The sequence below is a fragment of the Orycteropus afer genome, unplaced genomic scaffold (genome assembly GCF_000298275.1).
Source record: "Orycteropus afer afer isolate SDZICR_OR568_19922 unplaced genomic scaffold, OryAfe1.0 scaffold00313, whole genome shotgun sequence".
In the NCBI taxonomy this organism is placed as follows: Eukaryota; Metazoa; Chordata; class Mammalia; order Tubulidentata; family Orycteropodidae; genus Orycteropus; species Orycteropus afer.
This window is the reverse complement of record NW_006921900.1, coordinates 2,150,520-2,177,548: the sequence shown is the minus strand read 5'-3', so window position 1 is coordinate 2,177,548 and position 27,029 is coordinate 2,150,520. Positions and strand designations below refer to the sequence as shown.

Sequence of the window (27,029 nt, the reverse complement as noted above, 5' to 3'; positions counted from 1 at the left end):
GTTTGCTTACGGGTTGCAGGCCTGGCACCAGTGGTGAGTAAGGAGGGAAAGTGGCATGCCCCTGAGTGGGTCTCCCCACTACTTCCTCCAAGGCAGCATTTCACTGAATGATCCTGGCTGCCAGTTCCTTCACTTCTGTGCCAACCAGTCATTGCTGCTGTCCGTGTTCACACCAAAGGGATGGGGTAGGAGGCACAGGCGGCCAGACCACACATGTTCTTCCCTCGCTCAATGAGGAAGTACCTGGGCAGAGAGAGGGAGCTGAGGCCCAGCTTGTGACTCACATACCATGGGCCTTTCTGCTGTTTTCCTGCTCACCAAGGTCTAACTCAGGATTATATGTTCTGAACTTATTCATAAAACAGTAGTGTTGGGGCTTTTCACTAGGAAATTACTGACTTGACTTTATAAATAATTTATCCCTCTCTCTCTTTGGCTGCCAAATCACCTGTCTTTCCTATCTACCCAGACCCCTACTTTTCTCCAGAATTTACTGAGGTCCCTTTTCATGGCTCTGGCTACAGAAGCCCTCATGTAGTTATTTATTCATCACGAATCATTAACTGAGGTAACAATTAAAACTCTCTTTTTCAGATGAGGTCGCAGAGTCTAAGAGGAGAGACATGGTCAAAGTCACATCAGGATGTACACCATAGTCCCTCAATTCCAGCCCCTTTCTTCTTGAAGGAGGTACTGTTAGGGATCAGTGATAAACTTTCCAAAAATGGACTTTCCCAGAGGTTGACTTAGTTTTAACAGGGTCTGTGTGTGAACTGTGTTTCTAGCAGTGATGACAGCTCTTAATGAGCCAAATGGACACCTGTTCTCAATACAGACTCATTAAGACTTGAGATCCCAGACAGGGAAGGAGTTACTAAGATGGGTCTTTGAGGGTGTGGTGGTTACATTCTCAGACTTTCTCTCTCCTTGGTCTGGGCAAGGGATCAGCTGACCAGCTCCCTGAAAGGCCCTTGGAAGCTGTACCCTTGAGGTAAGAGAGATGTCCTCCAGACTTGAACAACCCCACCCCCACCCCCTGGCATATGGTACGTTGAAGTTGCTTACCCATCCATCCCCCAGTAGGTACCCCAGGAGTTTTTCACAATCCAGTAGGGTATACCATTTTCTTCTCCATACCCAACAGCCAATACTGCATGGTTCACTTTATCTGGAGTTTTATGGCAGGAAGTACTGTACAACAAAAATAAACAAAGGTTGACAATATAGGAAAAGATAAAGGCAATGACTAAATTACACTCAACATTGGTTCTCCTTGTACTTTAGAGCAATGTTTTCCCAAGGACAGACTGGGAGACATTCATGGTGGTAAGTTAACTATCACTTAACCAGAATATGAGAGAATTTAGTTCTTCAAGTTCTTCTGCTCAAGGAGCTCTGGTGGCATAGTGGTTAAAGCATTCAGCTGCTAACCAAAAAGCTAGTGGTTTGAACCCACCAGCGCTCCACAGGAGAAAGATGAGGCAATCTGCTTCTCTAAAAATTTACAGCTTTGGAGCAGTTCTACTTTGCCCTATAGGGTCACTGTGAGTCAAAATCTACTTGATGGTAGTGGATTTTAGTGGGCAGTTCTTCTGCTATGGTGGTGCACTGCCTAAGGCATTTGACTGCTAACTAGAAGGTTGGTGGTTCAAACCCACCAGCACTCCTTGGAAGAAGGATGGGGCAATCTACTTCCATAAAGATTTATGCCTTGGAAACCCAAATGGGGTCGCTAAAGAGTTGGAATCAACTCAATGGCAGTGAGCTTGGTATTTTTGGTTTCTTCTGCTCCAGCGAAGGGAAAGTCTCAGCGTGGTCCTAACCTGTCTTTAACACCTCACTCTTTCTAATTACTCTTTAATAACCAGGACAGAGCAGGCCTCAGGCTCCACCTTCTGCAGGCAACAGTGTCCATATAGAACTTAAAATAGCAATGCTGTGTTGCCATTGCATTCATTTTTAATATTAATTTCTATTTATAGCTGTCATGGATTGAATTGTGTTCCCCTAAAATATGTGTCAACTTGGCTGGACCATGATACTCAGTGGTTTGGCAGTTATGTATTGATGTAATATGTAAAGATCTAATCATCTCCCATGATATACTTAGACAATCAGTGGTAAGGGGACTAGGGTGGGATGCAATACGCTTAAGCAGGTCAAAGCCCTGATTATATATAAGGGGAATTTCCCTGGGGTTTATCCTGCATCAGCTTTTATCTTATAAGGTTACCACCAAGAAAGAAGAGCTGGGAGCAAAGCATGTCCTTTGGACTCAGGGTCCTTGTGCTGAGAAGCTCCTAACCCCAGGAGAAGATTGATACTAAGACACATGGAAATCTCCAAGGGATGCCAGGCCTACAGATGTTGAAAAGAGACAAGGATCTTCCTCCAGAGCCAACAGAGAGAGAAGACTTCTTCTAGAGCTAACATCCTAAATTTGAACTTCTAGACTCCTAAACTGTGAGGAGTTCTGTTTGTTAAAGCCATCCACTTGTGGTATTTCTATTAGAGCAGCACTAGAGAACTAAGACAATGGGAAATATACAGGTTTTCAATTTGTGATAGTGAACTAGTTTCCATGAGGAAATTCAAGAGAATCAACTGCCTGAGTCATGTATTAATTCAGTGGATGTGGACTGTTATGAGCATTTGCCAGGCCTAAGGCAAGCCCTGCAAAACTCTGCTTCTGCAGGGAAGTCAAGGAGGTCAAGGAGGCTACTTCTATATAGGGGACAAGGCTGTAACATTGGGGAGGACTATGAGATCCCTGAGGAGGCAGCTCCAACCCAGTGGGGTCAAGGAAGGCTTCCCTAAAAAGGCATGGGTACAAGTATGAAGCAACAAACTCTTTGGTGCAGCTGGGGTGAGGGCTGCAGGATGGAATGAGTGGGTTTTGATGGTGACAGCTGGAGAAATAGGAAGGATCAGACTCATGAGGGTCCTCCCAGCCAAGCTAAACACTGGACTTTTATCCTGAAGGTGATGGGGAGACACTAGAGTATTTAAAGTTGGTGTGACAAGAAAAATGTTTCAGAATGTGACTCTGGTTCTTAGTGGAGGGAGGACGGGTGGTGGTGGTAGACAAAGACAAACCAGGAAAGGGTGATGGTGGCCAAGGGCAGAGACACGGGGTGGGAGAGGAGAGGAGAGATTTGAGCAATGTGACTGGGGCAGTATCTGTGGGACTTGTGGGGGAAGATGGAGAGAAGGGGTTTTCAGCATGCGTCTGGCTTTCACTTGTGCAGCAGCAGGGATGGTGATCTCACTAACCAAGATGGAACCCAGGAGAGGAAGATCTGGGGCTGGGGGAGATTTGCGGTTTCAAGGAGCTCTGGTGGCACAGTGCCTAAGGCATTTGACTGCCAACCAGAAGCTTGGTGGTTCAAACCCACCAGCCACTCCATGAAAGGAAGATGAAACAATCTACTTCTGTAAAGATTTACCACCTTGGAAACCCAATGGGGGTTGCTATGAGTTGGAATCGACTCGATGGTAGTGTTTTTTTTTTTAATATGTGCTACCCAGGTTGAGATGTCGGTGGGGGGAGGACCCTTGGATCTGTGGGTCTAATGCTCATCAGAAACCAGGCTGGCAGATGGAGACTTGGAGATTCTATACAAACATTTGGTCATGGAGTTAAAGGCACAGCTGCAATGGACCAGGAAGAGAGTCTATCAGTGAGAAGAAGAAAGAGGGCTGAGCACATCAGGGCTAACTAGAAAATGAAGACACCATAAAGGGGACTCTGAGAAGTCAGGGAGCATCAAGTGCCAAGGAGCTTGGTTTTTCTAAAGAACTCTGTGCATGGAAGGATGGGCACAGGGAAGAGGTAATTATCCAGAGGAAGTGGGAGGGGAGCTGTTGCATTGTGGTAAATTGTGGTCAAAGTCAAGAGACAAAGTGTATGTGAACTGCTGTATGGAAAGGGAATTTGTTCTGTAAATTTCCACCCAAATCACAATAAAAATAATAATAAAAGAACTCTGTGGTGGAACCTTCAGCAAAGGGTTCTGGTGTTTGAGAGCAGCTACTTTCTCTTCCTTATTTCATGTCTTCAGATTTTGGGACCTGAGTTTTCTTAATTGGAGGCAGCTCTTCTATTGAGGAAGACAGAGCCCTGGGCTCAAATTTTGGCCTTACCTCTGTTTAGTCATGTGGCTTAGGTTTGTCACATCTCTTCTGATTAGCTCTCTTTTCTGTAAGATGGTGACCATGCCTCTTGATCCCCCAGGGCTGCACCAGAATTAACTGAGGGAATGTGTCAAATGTCCAATATGTGGTAGGTGTCAAGAAATGGTGTCACCAGCAGTCTGGGCTGAGCCTGAGTCCCATGCCCCTGCTGTGGGGAGGCTCAGGTAGCCCCCTGCCATTCTCCCTCCTGGCTCTTGGGATCTCGGCTCACCTGGAGTAGATGCCCTTCCTGTACTGAATGAAATCTTCTGTCACCTCGAAGGCAAAGCTCACAGGGTTGTACAGGGCAACAGTTTCCACCATCGCTTCCTCATCATTCTGTGGACAGACAGAGGGACAGATGGATAGACATATATAGCCTCTGTCACATCTTCATACTACTTTCGAAATATGGCCTTTTGCCCCAAGGTAGGGGATAGAAGCCCAAAGCAATGTAGATGTTCATCCATTACAGAGAGAAGATAGTTTCAACCAAACAGCAGCCACTAGGAGGCAAGCTGCCCCTCCTCTGCAGCAGAGCCTGGGAGTTGAGAGTTGGGCACTGGTGAGAGAAGCCCCACTTTCTTGTGCCTGAATGGTCAGGATCCTCTGTTTATATTTACCTTATAAGTCCCTCTTCCCAAACCAGATTAAAAAACTCACTGCTGATCCGACTCATAGTGACCCCTCCTTGGGTTTCCAAGGCAGTATCACTACAGAAGTAGATTACCCAATCTTCCTTCTGAGGAGTGGGTTTGAACTGCCAGCCTTCTGGTTAGCAGTCAAACGCCTTAAGCACTACACCACCAGAGCTCCCCCAAACCAAACTGCTCCCCTGTAACCTCCCTCCCCTAGCTAGCCTGGTTCTGTATGGACATCATTCTTCCTCCTCCCCAACGCTGCTCCTTGGAAGCCTTGCAATCTTTAGGACCGGGATTGCGAAGTGCAGTGTGGGTCTGCTCGTTCAGTCACTTCCAATCATTCACTGAGGTCCTCTCATGAGTCAAGGGCTCAGAAGGATCAGCACTCCTACCCCCAGGAGTCCCTGTATCCATAAAGCCATTCTACAGAGCTTTGTTGAGAGAGCATGAGGGTTATAAGTACATGAATAAAAAAGACTCAGAATGTGGGGCAAACAAGTGGAGACCCAGTGTTATGGATTGAATTATGTCCCCAGATAATATGTGTTAGAATCCCATTTGGACCCAGGGTTTTGTTAAGTAAATTAGGTGATACCTGAGTAGTGTGGGTTGTAAAGCTAATCACTTATGAGTTACAGAAAGTGCAGATTAGACACCACACAGGAGAATACAGATGTCATGTGAGGGTCATCTACAAGCCAAGGAACCCCAAGGAACCAAGGAATGCCCAGGGCTACCAAAGGAAGAAATCAACATGGCCACGACCCTGATTTAACCTCCAGAACTCTGAAAAATAAATTCCTGTACTTTTAAGCCTCTCATTGTGGTATTTGTGTTACAACAGCATTAGGTAACTAAGACTTGGCTGGTAACCCAGCAAAGGGCTATGTACCATCTGAGTAGCATTTTCAGGTGGGGAAGGCCTCTGGGAAGAAACCAAAGAAGTTTGGAGGCTGTAATGATTAAGTGAGAACACTCTTCTCAGCCCTGGCTGCATGTTAGAACCTTCTGGGAGGCTTAAAAAAGTCTTGATGCCCAGGGTGCACCCCAAACCAGTTACGTCAGAATCTACAGGGTGAGTCCCTGGCAGCAGTACTTTTTAAAACTTCGAAATTGGGAACAACAGGCTTAGAGTGAGCCAATGAAGCCACTCCCCTGGCTGGAGGCCTTGAAGGGCTGAAATAAGCTGGAGGTTTTGTGAGCGGAGACCAGGATTCTGTGGAAGGGAAGGGAAGTGCTGGAGGGTACAGGGTACCCAACCCTCCTTAGTTCTCATTCTCTGGAGGAGTGGAAAGAAATTCAGCTGCAAAAGGCAAACAACTGAACTGCATGCAAGCAAGTGGCTCCCTTCTCTGCATGCTCAGAAAAGACCCTATGAAGCCCAGAGGGGTCAAGTCAGCTCTGAGACAAGACAGACCTGTCCACCAAGGGGGTGGGCACTGCTGTGGGGCCAGCACTACTCCCACAGCTGCCCTGGTCCTAGCTGAGCCCTCAAAGGCCCTATGGGTGTCACCCACAAGGCTCTCGTGAGGACCGGGCAAAAGGGATTGCCTCTGATTCACCTCTCAGAGCAGGCCAGCCCTTGGTAGGTGTGTTTGAAAGATAAATGGCTATTTTCTGAAGATAAATTCGTGATAGTCAGTAACATTTCTATTAACAGGGTGTAGGTTGTATACTGTTGGGACAATGAGCCCTGGTTTGGGCATGGCATCATTTCAGTCTAAACCCAGCTTTCACTTCCTAGCTCTGTGGCCTTAGGAAGTTACTCAACCACTCTGAGCTTCTGCTTCCTTATTATAAAATTAAGGCAATAATGACACTTATTGGATTATTTTAAGTCTAGAGGAGAGATGTTAAGGGGTTGGCATAGTGCCTATAAGCACTCCATAAACTTGTTGTTATTAGGTGTCAAGGAGTTGGTTCTGACTCACAGCAACCCTATGTACAATAGGATGAAACAATGTCAGGTTCTGCTGCTGTTATTACTGCTGAGAGCTTGGCACATGTGTCAATTAAGTGCTAGCTACAGTTATTACATACACATCATGTTTGTGAATTGCACATACACTTGTGGGCACACATAGGCTTATCTTCATGTGCTCATCTGCACACATAACATTGACACATACTCATGGAGATACTGACCTTCTATACACACCCTCCCACACTTCCACATGGGAGTCATGGGGACTGTTCATAAATGTTCCAGCTCTCAGAATAGATAGGAGTGCAACTCTCCATCCACTTGCAACTCTGTTACTTGTTTGGCTTTAAGAGCCAAGACATAATTTACCCTCTGCGTAGGTCCTATTGTTATTAGTTATCACTGCTTCTGATTCATGGTGACCCCATGTGTACAGAGTAGACTTGTTCCTTAGGGTTTTCAAGGCTGTGACCTTTAGGAAGCAGATCACCACACCTGTCTTCCTGTGTATGGTGCCTCTGGGTGGGTTTGAATTGCCAACCTTTCAGTTAGTAGTTGAATGCTTGACTGTTTGCACAAACTGGGGATTCCTGCCTGGGTCCTAGGTGAGACAGAGGACACAGAGCATAGCCCTAGCTAAGCTGATGGGCACGTAGCATGAATGAAACATAAACCTTGAACAGCTATTCAGATTTTGGGGCTGTTTATTACTGCAGCAAAATCTAGTATATCCTAAGTGATACACATTCACAAGCTTATTCAATCACTCATACAACCCCTACACATACATGCTAACATTACATACATGGGATGGGGATTATTATTTGTGTATTATAGACATAAAAACAGAAATACAAAAATGAAGTCTGGCACAGAAGTGGAGTCAAAACTGGAGCATCTGACCACCAGTCCCATGCTTTTTCCCTCTCATTGTCCACCATGCTGCCCTCATGGTGACTGATACTCAGTTATAGTCAAAACTTATTAAATCAAAGTGATGTGCTGCCAGGAAGGCTGCCCTGCCTGGCCTATTGGCCATCTGACTGCTGGGGAGCCTGGTTTTCTTATCAGAACACATTCCCCATTTGGGAGAAGGATCCAGTACTCACGAGTGTGATGTTGGCCACATCCTTGACAAATGCAATGGCCTTCTTGGGTTGGAACTTGCAGACACCATCCTGTTCAGGGGAGAAAAGAGCATAGAGAGCAGGATAGAGCTGTTTAGCCCACGCTGAGGTTTTAGGACTGCCCATGCAGGCTGTTAACATTTACTAAGCAAAGACTACATGTATCAGACCCAGACTGGGTGACGGGTCAGTTAAGGGATAGTCAGAGCCATCCTAGTCTTCAGGGAGCTCAGTCTAGTGGAAGCTTTGACAGAAGTGAGCAAAGCACTTGTTGTGAATGTGGGAAAGGGCCTAACCCAGCAGGGCAACTTGCTGAAAAAATGGTAGGGAAGAGGGAGGGGGATATTCAGTATAGGGAACAGAGCTGACGAGAGGCAGGCATGGAGACAGGGTCACTTGGAAGATAAAGAAGACAAGAGATAGGACCCAAGAGAGGCAGGAACCAGCAAATGGCTTGGCTGGAGCATACTATTTATGAGGGGCAGAGTTCAAGAAGATAACACAGGAAAGACTGGTTTGGGTGGGGTTGGGGAGGGCCTTGAAGGGCAGGCCAAAGAGTTTGGATTTCATTTTGTAGGCAGGCCTTGAGGAGCCTTTGGAAAGTTCAGAATAAGGCAAGGGTATGGTCACAGCTGGGTTTGAGAGGCTACTTTGGCAGACCAAGTGCAGTGGGTGGCCCAAGGGGAGGCCACCCTCACTGATCTAGGGTGAAGGGAGGCACAGTGTGAATGGGGGCAGGGACACAGGATGGACCAAAGGAGTAGATGTGAGAAGATCTAGGCCGGTCAGAGGGTTGACCAAAGTGAAGGTCTAGGTCAAGGGAACAGGGTGGCCAAGAGGTTTTGAGGGAGGCTGATACTGCTCATGCCAAGAGGGAAATCCAGGAGGAATTACAGGTAAGGGAAAGATGAGGTGGCTTGGCTACAGATAGGCTGGGGAAAAGTGACAGCAGGGCAGGCCCTTGGCACGGTTAGTAGGTATGGGGCTCAGGAGAGTGTTGTCAGCATGAAAGGCTGACCACATGGACACATTACTATGTCTAGCATCAAGGGAAGAAGCCAGAAGATGGTGTCCTAGTACATACTTACAGGACAGGGAGGAGCCAAAAAGAAACAGAGCGGGTTATGGGAGAGGGGAAAGAAGGGCACCTCAGGAAAGAGTGAGAACAGCTTTGAGAGTCCCACAGAAGGGACAGTTTGGAAGTTCAAGGGACTGGGGGAGGAGGCCATAGGGTAGGAGTGGAGATGGGGGGCTTTGCAGACCAAGATAGAGCCAAAGCTGCTCAGAATTACCCGGGCCGTGTAGGGGTAGGTGTCTTCACCCATGATGCCCTTGTTGTATAGGATGTACTCGAAGGCCTGGCTGGGGAGACCCCTGCAAGAAGCACACACAGATGAGCCTGCCTGGACCAACCCTAATGCAAGTGGGCAGGACTGGAGCTGGTTAGATGTTTCCTGGGCAGGGCTGGGAGACCTTGCGGGGGTGGTGGTGGTGGAGGCAGTTGGCAACACTACTTGTCTGGCTTTGGAATAAAGCTCAGCACACCTAGGCATAGCTACTGAAGACACAGGAGCGGCACACATATTTCAGTGAGGCAGAGACCTCTGGAAGCCAGGCCCTGCTGTCACAATGGTCAGTGAGATGGGGCCAGCTCACCCTCATTGTCATTGGGCACCCAGTTGGGATAGGTGCTCTACAAACATGATTGCTGGATCTCTCATATCAATCTATGTGATAAACGTAACCATTGCCATGGATCCATGTGGTAGAGGCTTTTATTTCCATTTTACAAATGGGATGACTGAGGGTCAAAGATGCTGCATAACTTGCCCAGGGCCACATAAAAACCAGCTGCCGTTGAGTCAGTTCCAACTCATAGCAACCCCATCTGTGTCAGAGTAGAATTGAGTTCCACAGGGTTTTCAATGGCTGATTTTTCAGAATCAGATCACCAGGTCTTTCTGTTGAGGTGTCTCTGGGTAGACTTGAACCTCTAAGCTTTTGGTTAGCAACTAAGTCCATTACAATTTCCCCTGCCCCTGCCTAGGCCTGCTTTTATTTATTTTTTTCCCTCCATAGCTTTTGTATATAATAATATACTTATTTACCCAGACAGAATGTCAGTGCCTGTGTTCTGTTGATTGCTGTATCCCCAGTGCTTAGATGGATAGCAGATCCTCAGTAATATTTGTTGGATGAATGGAAAAATGAACTCTTGTCTTGAACCAAAGCAAACAGACTCTTGAAAAATAGTGGGGTCCCACAGCTTCCTCATCAGACTCTCATTATGGGTGGTTATAAGAGAGCAAACAGGTGAGCAATAAGACCAAAGATGATGGTGGATCAGTAGGCTATGACCTCACTCTTGAGCCCCAAGGACTCAGCCAGACCACAGCTCTCTGTAGGAGGCCCTCCTATATGCTGCTGTGGAGAGCAGGAGGCAGATGTAAGAGGACTTCATGGGATTTGTCTCTAAGAAAAGAGAGACCAAGAGTAGTGTGGCTGAGGTCTGGCAGAGGGATGGGCCACAGGTAGACAGAGAAGGGTCAAGGATGGGCACTTGCTCTAGGAAAGCATGAATGGCCGGGCTCTACACATATTATTTGCCAGGAAATCTGACGAATCCCATGGAAATATCTGAGTGCTCAGAATGCAGAGAAAAAGTGAGGGCTGGAGACAATGGAAATTGTGTGAAAATTCCTAACAACCCATTTAAAAATAGGCCAGGAAAGGAGGCCCAGTAAAGATATGTATTGACATATTTACCACATTTATAAGAGTTCCCTCACATGGACTGTCCAGCTGAGGCAGCTAGAACTATAGACAGCATGTATCATGACCCCCAAACATCTGTGCATGGATCTGAGTTTTGGAGAATAATGAGTGATTGTTCCTCTGGCCATGCATGCACCCAGAGAGGTCTTGGTGGCTGGTGAAGCTGACTGCATCGTGGAATGAGAGATGAGTGGTACATTGGATGGAGGATGGAGTTCAGAACCAGATAGGCCTGGACTCAGATCCCAGCTCAGCCTCCCCTGGCTGTGGGATGCTAGATGTGTGAGGTTACCTCCTCCTCTGTAAAGTGGGATAATGTTACTACCCTCCAGGGCAGTGAGCAGGGTTATGTCTGTCGGTACCTAGCACACACTAGATAAATGGTTAAGTTTCCTTCTTCAGCAAACCAAAGTGGAACTAGAAGTGACCAACCAGAAATGAGAAGGGGTTTTGGGCCCTCCTAGTCAGGGACATACCCTTGGCAGCCATGATTATTGAAGTCCTCGGCACAGTCCACCAGCTGCTGTTCTGCCTGTAGGAATGAACGTGAACCCAATGAGCTGGAAGCTGGGAGGGCATCAGGTGTTAGCACAAGGCACCGGGCCCCCTATGCTGATCCACACACTTGGCCAAATCAACGTCATGCCAAGATGACCCAATTCAAAGCTCCTTGAGGGCAGGGGCTGTCATAGAATGGCCTGAAGTGTCAGGCCCAGCCAGGACATGTTGAGAGGGGCTCAGGAAGTACCTGGCAGCTGGTCGGCAGATGAGAGACATGAGTGGACCTACAGGTGTGAACTTTCTGGGGTCCTGAGTGAGAGGACTGCCCTAGCTAGAGACCCTGCTCCACCTCTCCTCAGCCCAGGGACCTCACGGCCCTTGCCAACCTAGGCCTACATGCTCTCTCTTCCTTACCCAGTAGGCAGGGGTAGGGGCAGGGATACTTCCTTCAGTCTGTCACCCCTCACTCTGGAAGGTCAAGGAATTGGATACATGGGTTCCAGCTCTTCCCTTCATGAAAACAACTGAGGTGGCTTGGGAAGGGGCACAGTTCCTAAAGGACCATCCTAGGTGAACTACTTTTCTGACTCTCTCCTTGGTGACAGCCCCAGGTGCCACCCTGAGAAACACTCAGACCCACCCAGAAATGAGCCTCTGGGCTGTTTCCTCAATAAGCTGCATTTCTTTATCATGGACATAGATCATGAAGTTATATGTAATTTGTCAAATTCTGTATTAATAAGATAAATGTGGCATATAGGCAGTGATTTAATTGAAAACTGAAAATTAACAATAACAAAAAAAATAAGTTGCATTTCTTTCTGGGAAAGGCATCCATTCAGACTCTCATTCCAAATGTTCACACAGTGGGTCACTTAATATACAAATGGAATAGCATTGTTAGCTAAAGCCCTAGAGGACACTGAAAACCCTACTCCCAGACCTCCTGTCATGCCTTGGGGCAAAGTGGGACCTCAGCAGAAAATAAGACAGTGGCTGATTTCTTACCAAAGATAGCAGCTTCCCTCCGGCTATAGCGATGGCAGACTCCAGGGCCCCTGTGGTGGAGAAAGTCCAGCAACTGCCGCAGCCACCCTAGAAAGGTGGAGGCAGGGGAGTCAGTAACTGGGACACAGGGGACAGTCGCTGCCTTTTGACTTCCTCTACTGATCTTTCAAGAATCCCCAAGGTTCCCAAATGCCTTTAGGGTTGACAAAGCCTGGCTTTCAACTGGTCCACAAAGATGCTTATAAGGCCTGAAGGGCGGACATCCTTCTCTCCATGTCACAGATGAGGCAACTGAGGCTTGCACGAGAGCAGGAGCAGCCTGAGCGGCACCAGAGGATTCCCAATCCTGGCCTCTTGTCAACCAACCCCCACTATCCTGTGAGGTCCTGGAGCCCCTCCCAACCCCACTCTGTGGTCTTCTAACTCTCCCATGTCTGCATCTTTTTTCTGATCCCTCTTCTCCCCACTGTTTCTCAGCCAAAGGATTCAGCAAAGTTCTGTCTCTAGAACCTTGTCTCTCACCTCTTCATCACCAATCTCACTTCCACCCATAACTGTTAAACTATCACTCCCGCAGACTCTAGCCTCAGCCTTGACCTCCACCCAGGCCCATCTAACTGACTCCCAGACAGACCCCACCTAGGTGCCTCTGACAACTCAGACCCTGCTGGTCTACCCCATCCATCCATCTCACAATCTTCTGCCACAGTTACTGCCACTGCCCAGCCTCCTGACTCAGGGCACCTCCAGACAACCTGAGGGTTAGGAATTGGGGTAGGAGCCTGACTGCCTGGTTCAAATCATAGCTCCGCCACATGCCAACTGTGTTAATGGGGCCTCTCTAAACCCCAGTTTCATCATTTGTAAAAGTGGAATGACAACAGAGCTTACCCTAGGGGGCAGTTAGGAGAATCAGATAAGCTCATGCCTTTCAAGCAGTTAGCTTAGTGGGCTCAATAACGTTAGTTGGGATTATTTTTCTCTCAGGTCTTCAACCTTAAAAGCCACATCTTTGTCTCCCTTCACTGGCTCAATCCTCCACACTCTACCTCTGAAATGGCTTTTAAATCTGCCCCCTTCCTGTTCATTTCATTGCCCTAGTTTAGTCTCTCTAAACTAGGCCCTTCACCTTGGCTTCTCCTTCCTGTGTCTTCCCCTCGAATCTTTCCCTGCTGAGGAAGACCTTGGTCACAAGTTTTCCAAGACTGTCAAGGTGGTGGTCCTGGCCTCGACAGTTGTGACCATATATTACTGAGGGAGGCAGAGCAGGCTGAGCCTTGGGCACAGGCTTGGAGCAGAGACTTATTTTTTAACCTCTAATGTTTTATTTCATTTTTTTTAAAAAATGTGAATCACATATGGCAAAATGTTAGTATTTATTTAATCAGCAGGCAGTCCATGAAAGTCTGCATATTATTTTCTGACCCTTCTGGTATGAAATATAATAGATTATAAGATATACTAAGCTTATCAGGGAGACCTGGTTTTGAGTTCCCAGTTACTTGCTTGCTTTGGACTTTGGCCAAAGCCACCTTCCCTCTCAGTTTCCTCTTCTGTAAAGTGAGGAACCCACAAAGGGCTGCTGAGCTAATAATGTCAGTTACTCTCATTGCCATCTACAACCACAGTGGCGACAGACTAGGAGATTAGCCAACTCATTCCCACCCCCTTAGCTCAGGTCCTGTCAGATGGCCCAGCAATAGTTAAGATGAGGACGTGGAAAATCCCTGACAGGCTTCCTCTTCCCACTGGCCTAATATTGACCAGGTTTAAATGTCCACACTTAATGTTTGTTGCCTTGGATTGTCATGTGATTCTCAGATGGTCCAAAAACTGACTTCTTTCTACCACATCTACAGCTGGGAGTGGACATTCGTTTTGGTTCCAGGAGTTAAATGTCTAGAAAATTTGGCAGACTCTGTGAACACAGTGAGCTTGGAGGATCTGAAACTGTGTCACGTGACTTTCAGGAAAGTAAAGAAAGATTCCTCTGGGTGAGTTTCTGTGAAAAGCAAGTGTTTCTAGGAGGGAAATGTTAACCGTTTGCTTTCTGGAACTGAGAGGTCAGCATCTTTCTGAAGGAGGCCACTTCCAGAGGAGACAGCAGGAAGGAGGGCCATGAGTCTTCTGAACTTGCTGGAACCCTCCAACAAGGGAACAAGTCCTCAGTTCTCAAGAGTAAGCAAGGAAACACCGTCACTCCCCATGTCAACTCCACTGTGAAGGGAGTGCTCTTCCCCGGAGGCTTTGGTGCCCTGGGGAGTAGATGGAGCACAACAGTGGTCATGGTGGCAGTGGGGAGACACATGCGTGGTAGGGATGTGCCCTGATGTCCAATTTCTGAAGGGTTGTTGTTGTTGTTGTTTTGTGCCGTCGAGTCGGCCCCGACTCATAGCGACCCCTCCTTGGGTTTCCGAGGCAGTATCACTACGGAAGTAGGATTGCCCAACCTTCCTTCCGAGGAGTGGCTGGTGGGTTTGAACCGCCAGCCGTCTGGTTAGCAGGCAAGTGACTTAGCCGCTATGCTACCAGAGCTCTGAAGGGTACAGGGAACATAATGTTGAGACTGCAATGAGAATTGAGGGGTGGTGAACTTTAGCCCAATAAAGATAAGAAGGCTGGTGACAGGAGGAGGAAAATACAGTTGGGGATATGCTTCAGGTGGTTGTGTTTCTTTTGAGTTTTCCTTTCTGGTATTTTGTCTGAGAATATGGCTATTTTGGGGGGAAGGGTGGAGATGGCTACACATACCTGATTTTTCACTGGTGTGACAAAATGTCCCTTTTCCCGCCAGTCCACAGACGGTGGGTAGGGACCAGTCCCCCGAAGGTAGTTACTTTTGGTGGCTGAGCAATTCTGAAACAACCAAATATGTCTTTTCAGGGAAAACAAACAAACATTTTTGACAAAAAGTAAAAAACATGTAATTAAAATGGAATTACCAATCAGGAACAGCAACAAAAAGTAAAGTAAAAAAAAAAAAAATAGTCATCAAGAAAGAGAATGACAAAGATTGCAGGTATCAGAACCACCCCGTACTAGTCCCAGATGTTGAATGATCTGTCCCCTGGAAAGCCCCGATCAGGGAAGTTAGGGTAGAAAGATTTAGCAGATAAAATGCAGATACCCAGTGTCTCAGTCTTCTGGTACTGCTTGCTATGGACTGAACTCTGTCTCCCCAAAATATGTGTTGTAACTCCCAACCTCTATGCCTGTGGTTATAATTCTATTTGGGAATGGGTTGTATTGGTCATGTTATTGTAGGAGGATTAGTGTAGGGTGTGTCTTGAATCAATCTCTTTTGAGATATAAAAGAGATTAAACTCAAGCTAGCAAGCAGAGATCAGGGAAGAGAGATGGAACTGGATCTGGCTGGAGGTTAGAGCAAACTTATTCCAAAGGTTTGAGTGAAAAGATTCAGATTTGATGACAGTGGACAACACCTACCTGAGGCTCTGACCAAAGGTATTTTCGTTTTATTTCAGCAAAGGTCATGTCTGAAAATTGGTTCAGTGCCACTGAAGAGAATAAAAACCCCAACCAGGGTTTATAATTAGTTAGTTGAGCTTAGTGCATCACTAGCCACCACATGTTCACCCATGTCCTCTTTGAATTGCTGCAAGTTGGCTCCATTAATTTTTTTAAATATGCCAAGGTCCTATAATTCCAGATTAATTAGGTAGCTGGTAACACTTACTGTGCATCAGCATTGTCTGGGGAGTTTTTAAACAGTAGAGGTGTCTGGGCTGCACCCTACAGGTGTGACAGAGTCTGAGGTGGGACTTGGGCACCCATGTTTTCAGAAGCCCTGCTGGTGAGTCTAATGAACATTCAAGTGGGGAACCACTATGCCTGTGCCAAGTGCTTTCCCACCTGTTACCCCATTGAGTCTTCATAACAACTCAGTGAAAGGAGCATTATCTTCTCCACTTTACAGCTGAGGAAAACTTCAGGTGTAATAACTACCCTAAGATCACAGAAAGAAGCCCTGGTGGCACAGGGGTTAAGCACTCAACTGCTAACCAAAAGGTTGGCAGTTTGAACCCATTAGCCATTCCACAGGAGAAAAGACCTGATGATCTGATCCTGTAAAGATTACAGCCCAGAAAACTGCTCCTAGTGGGGCATTCTGCTTTATCAATTAGGGTTTGCTATGAGTTGGAATTGACTCCATGGCACACAGCAACAACTAGGTCAGACAGCTAACATGGGCAGAAACGAAATTCAAACCCAGGTTTCTTCCCAGTTTATGCTTGTGGTCCATATTACCAACTTAGGTGCCACTGCCACCATTTCTCAGAGTTCTCAGTGAAAATTTTGGAGGGGTGTGTGTGTTTTTCTAGTGAAGGGAACCTAAGCTGCTCATGAACTCAGCAGCCCAAGGGCAGAACCCAGCATGTAGGCTCTACCCTTAAATGACAGGAACAGGGCAGAGGTTTCTATAGTTTTGTAAACCTTACAAGCACCAGGAAGTGTATCAGTGTTGACCCACATTGACAATCCAGTGTTACACATCAAACAGTAACAGCCAGAATTTAAGGTCAGACGATTACAGCTGCAGAGCCTGGGTTTCTGCCCACCCCCTACCCAAAAGCCCCCAGTGGACCCTTTAATCAACTGATTTCTTTCCAGATCTGAGCTGCTCCCTCCTCCCAAGGTCCCAAGAAGCCTGGAGGAAAGGCACCAGTACTTTTGAATGTGTGGTTCTTAGCGTTGTGGGCATTTATCTTCCTCCAGTTGCTGACAAAGGTCTGTTGCCTTTTGTGGTACTCTTCTGAGCTGTATTTCTTTTGGTGCTAAAACAGAACACATCAGCAATAAGTCACAGAAACAGGATGCAGCTCACAAAGGGAGGCTTTTCTGGTTTATAAGAGGAGGAATGGGGATTTTCTTTCTGCCATGATCTCAGGCCATGTCTGTGTGACTGGGTGGGACAAGGTCCTGGTCTCTGCTGTTAAGGGCAAAACAAGCTTCTGCCTCTAGGGACCTGTGGCCTGTGGCTGCCTGGAAGTCAGGTGACAGTCTGAGGGGCCCTGGTGAAGGGACTTGCCAAGTGCCCAGCTCTCGGGCCAAGTGTATGGCAAAAATCACACCATTTTTCGGAAGTGCAGGTATTAGTGAACTCTAATCTAACTTGCAACCAGCACACAATGTGATTTGAAAACAAAATAAGGAAACAAATTCCAACGTTTGAAAGACTGCCAGCCAACTTTCATATATGTCACTGGGAATAATGTTTGGGAAGAGTTCATTTCTTTCCCAGTGTTTGGTCAATTCCCAGGGCCAAAAGACCCAGGGGAGTGAGGTAGAAAAATCCCTTTACTTACTCAAATCTAGTTAAATTTGATAACAGGAAACTTGTGAAATGTAAAACTTCAAAAGGAAGTTGGAACTGACCTTCTCCATCCATGATTTAAAATGAAACTTCTCTGCAAGAAGATGAAACAATAATTAGGTTGTGCAACTGCCAGTAAAGTCTATAGGGAAATAGGGCACTTCAGACCTGATTTGCATTTTGCGTAACCCAGCTAAATTCAGCACACCAAAAACGGTGGGGCTGTTCACTGTTGTTTACAAAAATGAACTCACACTCTTTCTTTTATATCCCCAATTATTATTATTATTACTTTAAATTTTAGTTGTGATGTGGGTGAAAGTTTACAGGGCAAATTCATTTTCCATTCAATAGTTCATACACATTTTGATTCATGTCACTGATTGCAGTTCTCACAATGTAATAGCCGTTATACCCCAAATTAATTGTGAAAAACAATATACCATTCAGAGTTTCTGGTTGGCACAGTTAACACACTAGGCTGCTAACCAAAAGGTTGGTGGTTTGAGTCCACCCAGAGGTGCCTTGGAAGAAAGACCTGGCAATCTACTTCTGAAAAACCAGCCACTGACAACCTATGGATCCCAGTTCTACTCCGACACACATGGGGTCACCATTAGTTACGATCATCTCACAACAACTTTTTTTTTTTTTTTTAAATAAAATTAACCTATGGTATTATAAATCAGGGCAGCAGTTATCCTTAATGATGCCAAAGAGGGGTCTCCTGGGGTGCTGGCAATGTTCTATTTCTTCATCTGGGCACTGGTTATGGGAGTGTGTTTAGATTGTGAAAGTTCATCGAAATGCATGCTTATGATTTGAACATTTTTCTGTATGATGTTGTATTTCAATAAGATATTAATAAATCTATCTACCCCAGAAGTAAGCAAACTTTTTTCTTAAAAGGACAGTAAATCTTTCAGGTTTTACAGCTCATTCAGTTTCTGTCATAAGCATTCAGCTTGCCACTGTAGTGCGAAAGCAGTCACAGACAATGCAGAAAACAAACAGTGTGACTGTGTTCCAAGAAAATGCTATTTAAAAAATACAGGGTGACTGGGCGTTTGCAGCCCCTGATATAGTTTTCAGTTATCTAAAATTTTCACTTTATATTTAAATACCTATAAACAATGCATTCCAGCTTATTGCAAATATTCACAATATATACAACTGACAATAATACATTTAAAAATAAGACTGTTACATCATTTTATTAAAGGTAGCCAACGGACTGTAGAAAGGGCAAATGTTTTGTTACCTACATACTAGACAGACACACACAAAAGCTAGCCAATGGAATCTAAATGTTCTCATGATTTGGTAACCACCACCAAACATAAACATCTTCTTCATTAAATGTTGGATATTTTACATTGTTTCTTTTTCTCCTTGAACTCGAACTTCACCCTCACCTCACAGAATTTTATCTGAAAGGAGTATATATTTTACACTAGATCTCCCTAATATACTTTTCTACAACAGCAACAGCAAAACGTCTAAATTTAGATTATTTTTATTTTTTGTGACCTATTAAGTTTCTGTATATTACCAGAAAAAAGTTTTTCTGACTTGAGCAATCATAATGATAATATCAATAGACCAAGATATTTAAAATATACTATATAGTATAACAGGAAGCCTGGTGGTACAACAGTTAAGTGCTTGACTGCTAACCTAAAGGTTGGCAGTTTGAGCCCACCAGCTGCTTTGTGGGAGAAAGATGAGGCAATCTGCTTCTGTAAAGATGACAACCTTGAAAACCCTGTGGGGACAGTTCTACTTTGTCCGATAAGGTCACTGAGTCAGAATCAATTCGACAGCAATGAGTTTATCTTTTTTCAAAATATATATATATTATAAAAAATAATCAACCAAAAAAAAAAAAAAAAAAAAAACCAAACCCATTGCCATTGAGTCAATTCTGACCATAGTGACCCCCACTGGGTTTCCAAGGCAATAAATCTTTACAAAAGTAGATAGCTTCATCTTTCTTCTGCAGAGCGCCTGGTGAGTTTGAACTGCCAACCTTCTGGTTAGCAGTCAAATGCCTTAGGCACTGCGGTACCAGATTTCCTTATGGAAAATAATTAGTAGGCATAAAAAGTAAAATTGCATTGGAAACACATCTCTTAATGAGATAAATGTATTCATGGGTGAATATTACCTATTGCTTAAATGCGACAGGATTTAGCATTCATTTTGGTCAGGTGCCTTTCATATTTCTGATGCCTCAGAATGTCATTCTGTGCTTCATCTGGTGTCCCTGTGGATTTGCGCCTGGGGACAAGCGCCCCCTTCTGCCTCCCCTTGCTACACCTCTGGAGCAGGGGTCAGCAAACCATAGCCTGAGAACTAAGAATGGCTTTTACACTTTTAAATAGTTGGGGTGGGGTGGGGGTGAAATCAAAAGAAGAATATCTTGTGACACATGAAAATGAAATGAATTTCAAATTTCAGTGTTCATAAATAAATGTTTAATGGCATATAACCATACATTCCTTTACATACCATCTATGGTTACTTCCTGATACAGAGTTGAGTAGCTGTCACAGTCTGTATGGCCCACAAAGCTTAAAATATTTACCATTTGGCCTTTTATAGAAAAGGACTGCTGACCCCTACCTTAGAGTTCAAGAAGCTCTGGAGATGTAGTAGTTAAGGCATTTGGTTGCTAACCAAAAGGTTGGTGGTTTGAACCCACGAGTCATTCCATGGAAGAAAGATGAGGCAGTCTGTGTCAGTAAAGATTTACAGCCTTGGAAACCCAGTGGGGGTTACTATGAGAAGGAACTGACTAGATGGCAGTGAGTTTGATTTTTTTTTTTTTTTGGTACTGTAAAGTTAAGGAGCTCTGATGGTGCAGTGCCTAAGACATTTGTCCGCTAACCAGAAGGTTGGTGGTTCAAACCCATCAGCCACTCTGTGAAAGGAAGACCGGACAATCTACTTTGGTAAAGATTTACCACCTTGCAAACCCAATGGGGGTCGGTATGAGTCAGAATCGACTTGACGGCGGTGATTTTTTTTTTTTTTTTTTTAAAGTTAAGGCAACTTTTCAGCTCCAGCTTTTCTTGATGCCAGCAGCACTGTCAGAGTAAAGCAAAGCTCTTGCTTGGGTACAGCTAAGTTGTGCTTTGCTGGGCTACTAACCATGGTTTGAACCCACTCAGAGGTACATTGGAAGAAAAGCCTGGTGATCTGTTTCCAAAAGGTCACAGCCATGAAAACCCTACAGAGCACAGTTCTACTGTGATACACATGGAGTAGCCATGAGATGGAATCAACTAGACAGCAACTAGTTGGGCTGACCTAGAGTGGAAGTCTTTTGTGGCTTCAAGGCTTGATTGGAGGCTTTATTTCATAAGGGTGGGAGGGATGAGGCTAGTAAAAATTCAGCCCCTGACTTTTGCCCCAGCCCCAGGCTGTTCCTTCTCTGTCCCCAGGGTGAGGGAGGTGGGCTTTGAAAGCTCAGAGCCTATGGGTTGTGGGTTATGGGCTGGGGCTGGGGCAACAGGGAAGGAGGGAGGCTGGAAAAGTAGGCTCTTGGCCTCCATCCTGGGGAGCTTTTGGAAGCCCAGCACAGCAGAGGGTGCAAGCAAGCACAATAAGAAGCTGGACCAGTCACAGCCTATTGGCCTGGGTGGGGGAGTCCTGTGGCTTTCCTGACACTAGGGGTCCTTGGAGCACACTCAGTTGTCCGGGGCTGTTGGTCTAACAGCTTTCCAGGCCAACAGGAGTCACTCCTCCAAACAGGGCGTGGAACTTACTCACAGATGAACTCTCAAAGGGACTTAAGGGGGATCCTCTATGTGCTAAGTCCCCAGGGATGCTGATAAAAAATAACAGTCTGGAAAGTCCCTGCTCGCCTCTGGTGAGAACAGATTAAGGTCCTCTATGTCACAAATTGGGAGACAAAAAGGGCGCGGGCTTCTTTGGTATTCTAGGCTCTGGAGGCACCTGGGCAAGTGGAACACTAGAAACCCAGCCTACCGCCTCTGGCCTGCAAGACACCCGCCCTCCAGTCTCCCGGCATGAAACCCCTTCCCATTCTAATCCGCTGAGCCCTTGCCTCGGACTGGGACACGCCCTGCCCCCGTCCCTCCCAAGCTCAGTGCCCCCATCTCCCCCAAGTTATCCGGAGTCTCGAGCCTCGGACCTGCGCGGACCCTTTTCCGAAGCTTCCCAGGAGCTCGGCCAGCGGCTCTGAACCCCCCTTTCCGTACCGTAGGCACTCACGGACAAGGCGGCGGCGTCGCAGGCGGGAGTCCCCAGGAGCCAAGCCCCAGCGCAGAGAACGGGCAGGACAGCCCACATCGCGGCTGCCGCTGTAGCTCGAGAGGTGCACTGGCTCGGAGCGCGGGCGGAGGGGTCGGTCCAAAGTAGCAACCCGGGTCAGGAGGCAGGAGGCGGGGCGAGACGGCGGGGCGGGGCGGCCGTCTGGCATCGAACCGCCCAGCGTCCTAGACCGCTCGCCCCAGGGCCCTAGCATCACAGGACAAGACTTCGGGTCGTTTGAAGGGCAGCAACTCGGACCCGCCTTGTCTGTGCCGCCTCCTCCTTGCCACCTTCCCAACGGTGTTCTTGCTGCCCTGGTCACAGCACTCCCCTTCTCCTACTCTGGAAGGAAGAAGACGTTTGGGTCCCCCGAGTCTGGGGGAGTCCCAGCTCTGCTGCCACTGGCTGGTCCTGACAGAGGAGGGTGGAGAGGGAGGAAGTCGCAGCCTGACCACTCCCTGCTTGTATCTACCCTCGGAGCCCCGGAGTCCCTGCCTGCCCCCACTTCCAGATCCCTCATCTTCTTGCCTCTTCTTATCCCCAGAGACCCCTCTTCCTGTCTGCTCTCACCGCTGGACCCTCCATCTCCTTGCCTGTCTCCATGCCCAGAACCCCAGTCTCACTCCCTGTCTCTATCCCTGGAACCCCTATCTCCCTGTCCCCACTAACTCCTTCCCCTGGTAGTCCCTTCTGCTTTGGGATGAATTACAGCTAGAGAAACTAGAATGCTCAAGTTTGAGTTGTCCGCCCTACCCCCACCCCAACAGGCATTTTAGTCTTTCTGTTAAGCTACACTAGCACCTCCAGGACCATTTTCTCTATTTTGCAGATCTAAAGAAAGGAGAAAGGTGAGATGATAGGGTCTGAGTGTGAGAAAAACAACATTTCAAATGAAGGAAAAAAAAATATTCTGTGACTGCATTTGAGTCCCCAGTGGTGGGGCTGGGTCCTTTACATACATTATCGCCCTGCAAGGTGGTGTGCTGTTGTACCCCCTTTTACAGGTGGGGAAACTGAGGCTTCAAGAGTTAATGGTAACTTTCTCAGTAAATGTGAGGAGGGGGTCTGAACTCAGATTTGACCTACTCCAGTACTTGTTCTGCTTTATTGCAGCCCCAGGCATCTTGGTGTGGTCACAGCAGACCCAAGGCATTCAGGTCAGAATCCTGACCTCTCTCAAGGCCTCCTTCAGACCTGTGTTTTTCCTTCGCAGAATTTCTCAGCCCAGGGTCTGTCTTGAAGGCATCTAGGGGAATAGATTCCTGGAGTGCTCTCTTGGGATTTGACCTAGAGGGTCTGAGTGGTGCTGTTGGAGTTGATTCTGACTCATAGCAGTCCATGCAATAGGGTTTTCTTGACAGCAGTCTTTACTGAAGCTGCATGGTGGGTTCGAACTGGAAACCCACCTTTCCATTTAGCAGCCGAACACTTAACCACTGCGCCACCAGGCTTCCTCAGTGAGTGTGGGTAGGGTTCAGGAATCTGCACTTAAAGATCCTCTGTGTATTCTCTTGTGCATGCAGTGCAGCCTGTGGGTGCTGGATCTGCCCAGGAACCAGAAGTTGGCTCCAGCCGATACTATTTTAGAATCAAGCAGATCTTTGTCAGTTTATGAAACTGCCCCTGTTTGGGTGCCCCTCTGCATATGACCATTTCATCTGTCTTTGAAGCTCATGTCTCAGAAAAGACTCTGCGTGGCTGTTATTTGGAAAGTAAATCACTGGCTGTGGGATAAATGTTTTCTCCTTTTCCAAGTGTCTTACACTTCAGACACTCTACTGTCACTTTTCTCTGCTCATCTCAGTTGCCTTGAGAGCAGCAGGACTAAAGGCATTGACTATTAGACCTCAGACCCCTGACTTGGCCCCCTGTGCTAGATCCAGTGATCTCTTTCATGGCTCATTCCAGAGGGCCTGAGATGGGCTGGTGAGGTGGGGAGGGCGCTGATCTGGTCAGTAGGAGACCATGTCTGGTTCAAGTCCTGCCACAGATCCACTGTGTGACCTGGGCAAGGGGCAAGTGTGTCTTGCCCCTTTTGGGTCTCAATTTCCTCATTTAAAATGGGGGTAAGTGTCCCCGCCTTCCAGAGTAGTTAAATATAGCTAAATAAATCACTATTACAATGCCCTTGGAGATGGACATTTTACCTATAACTGTATTTAAACACAACCAGAAGGTTTAAATACAGTTATAGATAAATGCCCACCTCCAATGGTGCTGTAATAGTGATTTCACCCCAAATGTAGGCTTCTCCAAAGTTCGGTCTTGTGCTCTCTGCTCTTTGCCACTTACACTCATGGTGGTGAGTTTGTTTATACCCCTTTGGCTCCAACTGGACATTACTCCTTGAGGGTTTCTTCTCCATAGTTCTGGGCTTTGGTGCTTCCACAGGGGAGAGACTGAGGACTGGTGCTGGCAGCAGAACCCAGGTTGTGCCAGATATAGAGGGAAGAACTCTTAAGATTCCTGTCCCCTCGTTATTTAGTCAAACACAAATCCAGGTACTGGTGTGAAAGCATTTTGCAGATGGAAGTAAGATTTTGAAACAGATGACTTTAAAATAAGATAACCTTGGGTTATCTGAGGGGTCCAATGTAATCACCAGAAAACCAAGCCAAACCCATTGCCATCATTGGCACTTGATTCTGACTCATGGTATCCCTATAGGACAGAATAGAACTGCCCCGTAGGGTTTCCATGGCTATAATCTTTACAGAAGCTGACTATCACATCTTTCTCCTGTGGAACAGGTGGTAGATTTGAACTACTGACCTTTCTGTTAGCAACTGAGCACTCAATCACTCCACCACCTGACTCCTTAATGTAAACACCCCAAACCCAAACAAAACCCACTGCTGTAGAGTTGATTCTGACTGATAGCGACTGTAGGCCAAAGTAGAACTGCCCCATACGGTTTATAAGGCCTTAATCTTTACTGAAGCAGATTGCCACATTTTTCTCTTGTGGAAGGTGTGATAGGTTTGAACCACTGACATTTAGGTTAGCAGCTGAGCACATTAATGTTCCCTAATGTAGTCATATGAGCCCTTAAAATCAGAAGAGGAAGGTGAAGACTCAGTCAGAGATGTGGCTGAAGGGGAAGTCATAGAGTGATGAGGAAGAAGGAGAGGTCAGAGAGATTCAAAGGACTCAAGCCACCATTGCTGGATTTGAAGGACGCTATGAGCCACTCCTCGGAAGGAAGGTTGGGCAATCCTACTTCTGTAGTGATACTGCCTCGGAAACCCAAGGAGGGGTCGCTATGAGTCAGGGCTGACTCCACGGCAAATAACAACAACAACAACAATGAGTCAAGAAATGTGGAAGGCCTCTAGAAGCTTGGAATGACTTCAGCCGATAGCTAGCAAGGAAATGGGGACCATTTCTACAGCTGCATACAACTGGATTCTCTAACAACCTGAGTTGTTAGAGACGAACACCTTGATTTTGGCCTTGTGAGACCTGGAGCAGAGGAGTCAGCCAAGTCTACTTGGCTTTATAGAATAGTGAAATAATAAATTTGTGTTGCTTTAAACATCTACATTTGTGGTAATTCATTACATAACAATAGAAAACTAATATACAGAAGGTATGAGATGCCCAGCCTGGCAGATGCCTTTGTGACAGAAGGTTGGATGTGATCGAAGGCTCTGTTGAACATGTACTTCTAGAGCCTGGGTGGTTAAGAGAAGAGAACAGAGCTCAACCTCCATGCTCAGAAGTCATTACCCGCTGTAGAGATGTATTAGACCCAGTTTCAAATGTTTTACATGAGTAAATTGTTAACCCTCACTGTTCAACGCCGTTGTGTAGATGAGATGTCTGAGGCACTTAAGTAACTTGTCTAAGGTCATATGGCTAATAAATAAGAGAGCTGGGATTTTAACCCCTGGCTACTGAGTGCAGAGTTCTACTCCAAAAACATGGACTTCTGCCCCCAGGGGAGATGATGCATGAAGGTGAGCACAGAGGCCTGCTTGCATTTATAACCTTCCTGGCCTTGGAATTCTATGGTCCCTCAGCAAGCGTCAAGAACTCAGTCCACCACAGTTCCTAAATTCACAGACAAAGCCTGCATGTGAATGCCTTAATCACTGCCACTGTAGTGATTTGTTAATTACTTAATCAAACCAACCAAACCCACTGCTATGGAGTTGATTCTGGCTCATAGCAACCCTGTAGGACAGAGTAAAACTGTCCCCTTGTTGTTGTTGTTTGCCATCGAGTCGGCCTGACTCATAGTGACCCCTCCTTGGGTTTCCGAGGCAGTATCACTTCGGAAGTAGGATTGCCCAACCTTCCTTCCGAGGAGTGGCTGGTGGGTTTGAACCGCCAGCCTTCTGATTAGCAGTCAAGTGCCTTAGGCACTATGCTACCAGAGCTCCCAAACTGTCCCCTAGGATTTCTAAAAGTATAAAGCTTTCAGAAAGCAGAGTGCCACATCTTTCTCCTGTGGAGTGGCTGGAGGGTTCAAACTGCCAATCTTTTGGTTAGCAGCTGAACTCTCTAACTACTGCACCACCAGGGGTCCTCCAATTGTTAATTACCCCACGTCTATTTATCCATTTTCTTCAGGCCAAATCTGCTGCTCTCCCAACACCACACGCCCCTACCACCATATTCCCATCACACCTCTGTCCACCTCCCCTGCTGTTAACTACAGGATGAACTGGTTTTTCAGACCATCAGTCAGAGTCAACATCTTAGCAGACAAGCTAGGCCTCTCACCACATTTATTTCTGCACTCAATTTCTAGCTTCTCATAATAATTGCAATAAAAATAACAATGTAACATATATTAATAATTCTTATAACACATAATAATTTACGTGGATTTTATTATTTATTGCTCTTAACAAGCCTGTGAAGATTCTTATGAACATATGCATACCCACTTTCCAGATGAAGGAATTGAGACTTAAAAAAGGTAAGTAGGCCTGCTGGTAAATGGTGGAGGTCTTTCCACACCTTGTGGTGATTGTATATAGTGGGCAGGTAGAGGCTTGATTAAGTGGTCGAGTGGATGGCTGTCTGTTGGGATGCATGTATGGATGAAAGTATGAATGAATGGATAGAAGGAGGGATGGATAGGTAGGTGGAAAATTGCTTTATGGCTGAAGAGTTAAATGGCTGATTGATGGAAAGATGGATGGAGGGGTGGAAGGATGCAAGGATGAATGGGAGCATGGGTGGGTGGGTGTATGGGTAATAGAAAAATGGATGGATGGACAAATGGAGGGGTGGATGGGTGAGTGGAAAGATGAACA

At 46.4% G+C, this 27,029-nt stretch overlaps 1 protein-coding gene across 1 annotated transcript; it reads right to left on the bottom strand.

Annotated features, from left to right (window-relative positions):
• Positions 1 to 167: 167 nt before the first annotated feature.
• CTSH (cathepsin H) lies at positions 168 to 21,801 on the bottom strand. Its single transcript, XM_007951827.1, has 12 exons — positions 21,711 to 21,801; positions 17,547 to 17,578; positions 16,840 to 16,945; positions 15,597 to 15,667; positions 14,901 to 15,005; positions 12,150 to 12,236; positions 11,117 to 11,172; positions 9,158 to 9,239; positions 7,848 to 7,916; positions 4,406 to 4,512; positions 1,066 to 1,191; positions 168 to 243 (listed from the first exon to the last, which is right to left on the bottom strand). The coding sequence occupies exons 1-12, from the start codon at positions 21,799 to 21,801 to the stop codon at positions 168 to 170; spliced, it is 1,008 nt and encodes a 335-aa protein (XP_007950018.1).
• Positions 21,802 to 27,029: the final 5,228 nt, after the last annotated feature.

Coding starts and splice junctions, on each gene's coding strand:
- CTSH (XM_007951827.1), bottom strand. CDS start 21,801: ATGTGGGCTGTCCTGCCCGTTCTCTGCGCTGGGGCTTGGCTCCTGGGG. Junction 7,917..9,157: donor CCTACCCCTACACGGCCCGG/GTAATTCTGAGC, acceptor TCCCCTGAACAG/GATGGTGTCTGCAAGTTCCA. Junction 1,192..4,405: donor AGGAAGGGCATCTACTCCAG/GTGAGCCGAGAT, acceptor TTTGTTGTACAG/TACTTCCTGCCATAAAACTC.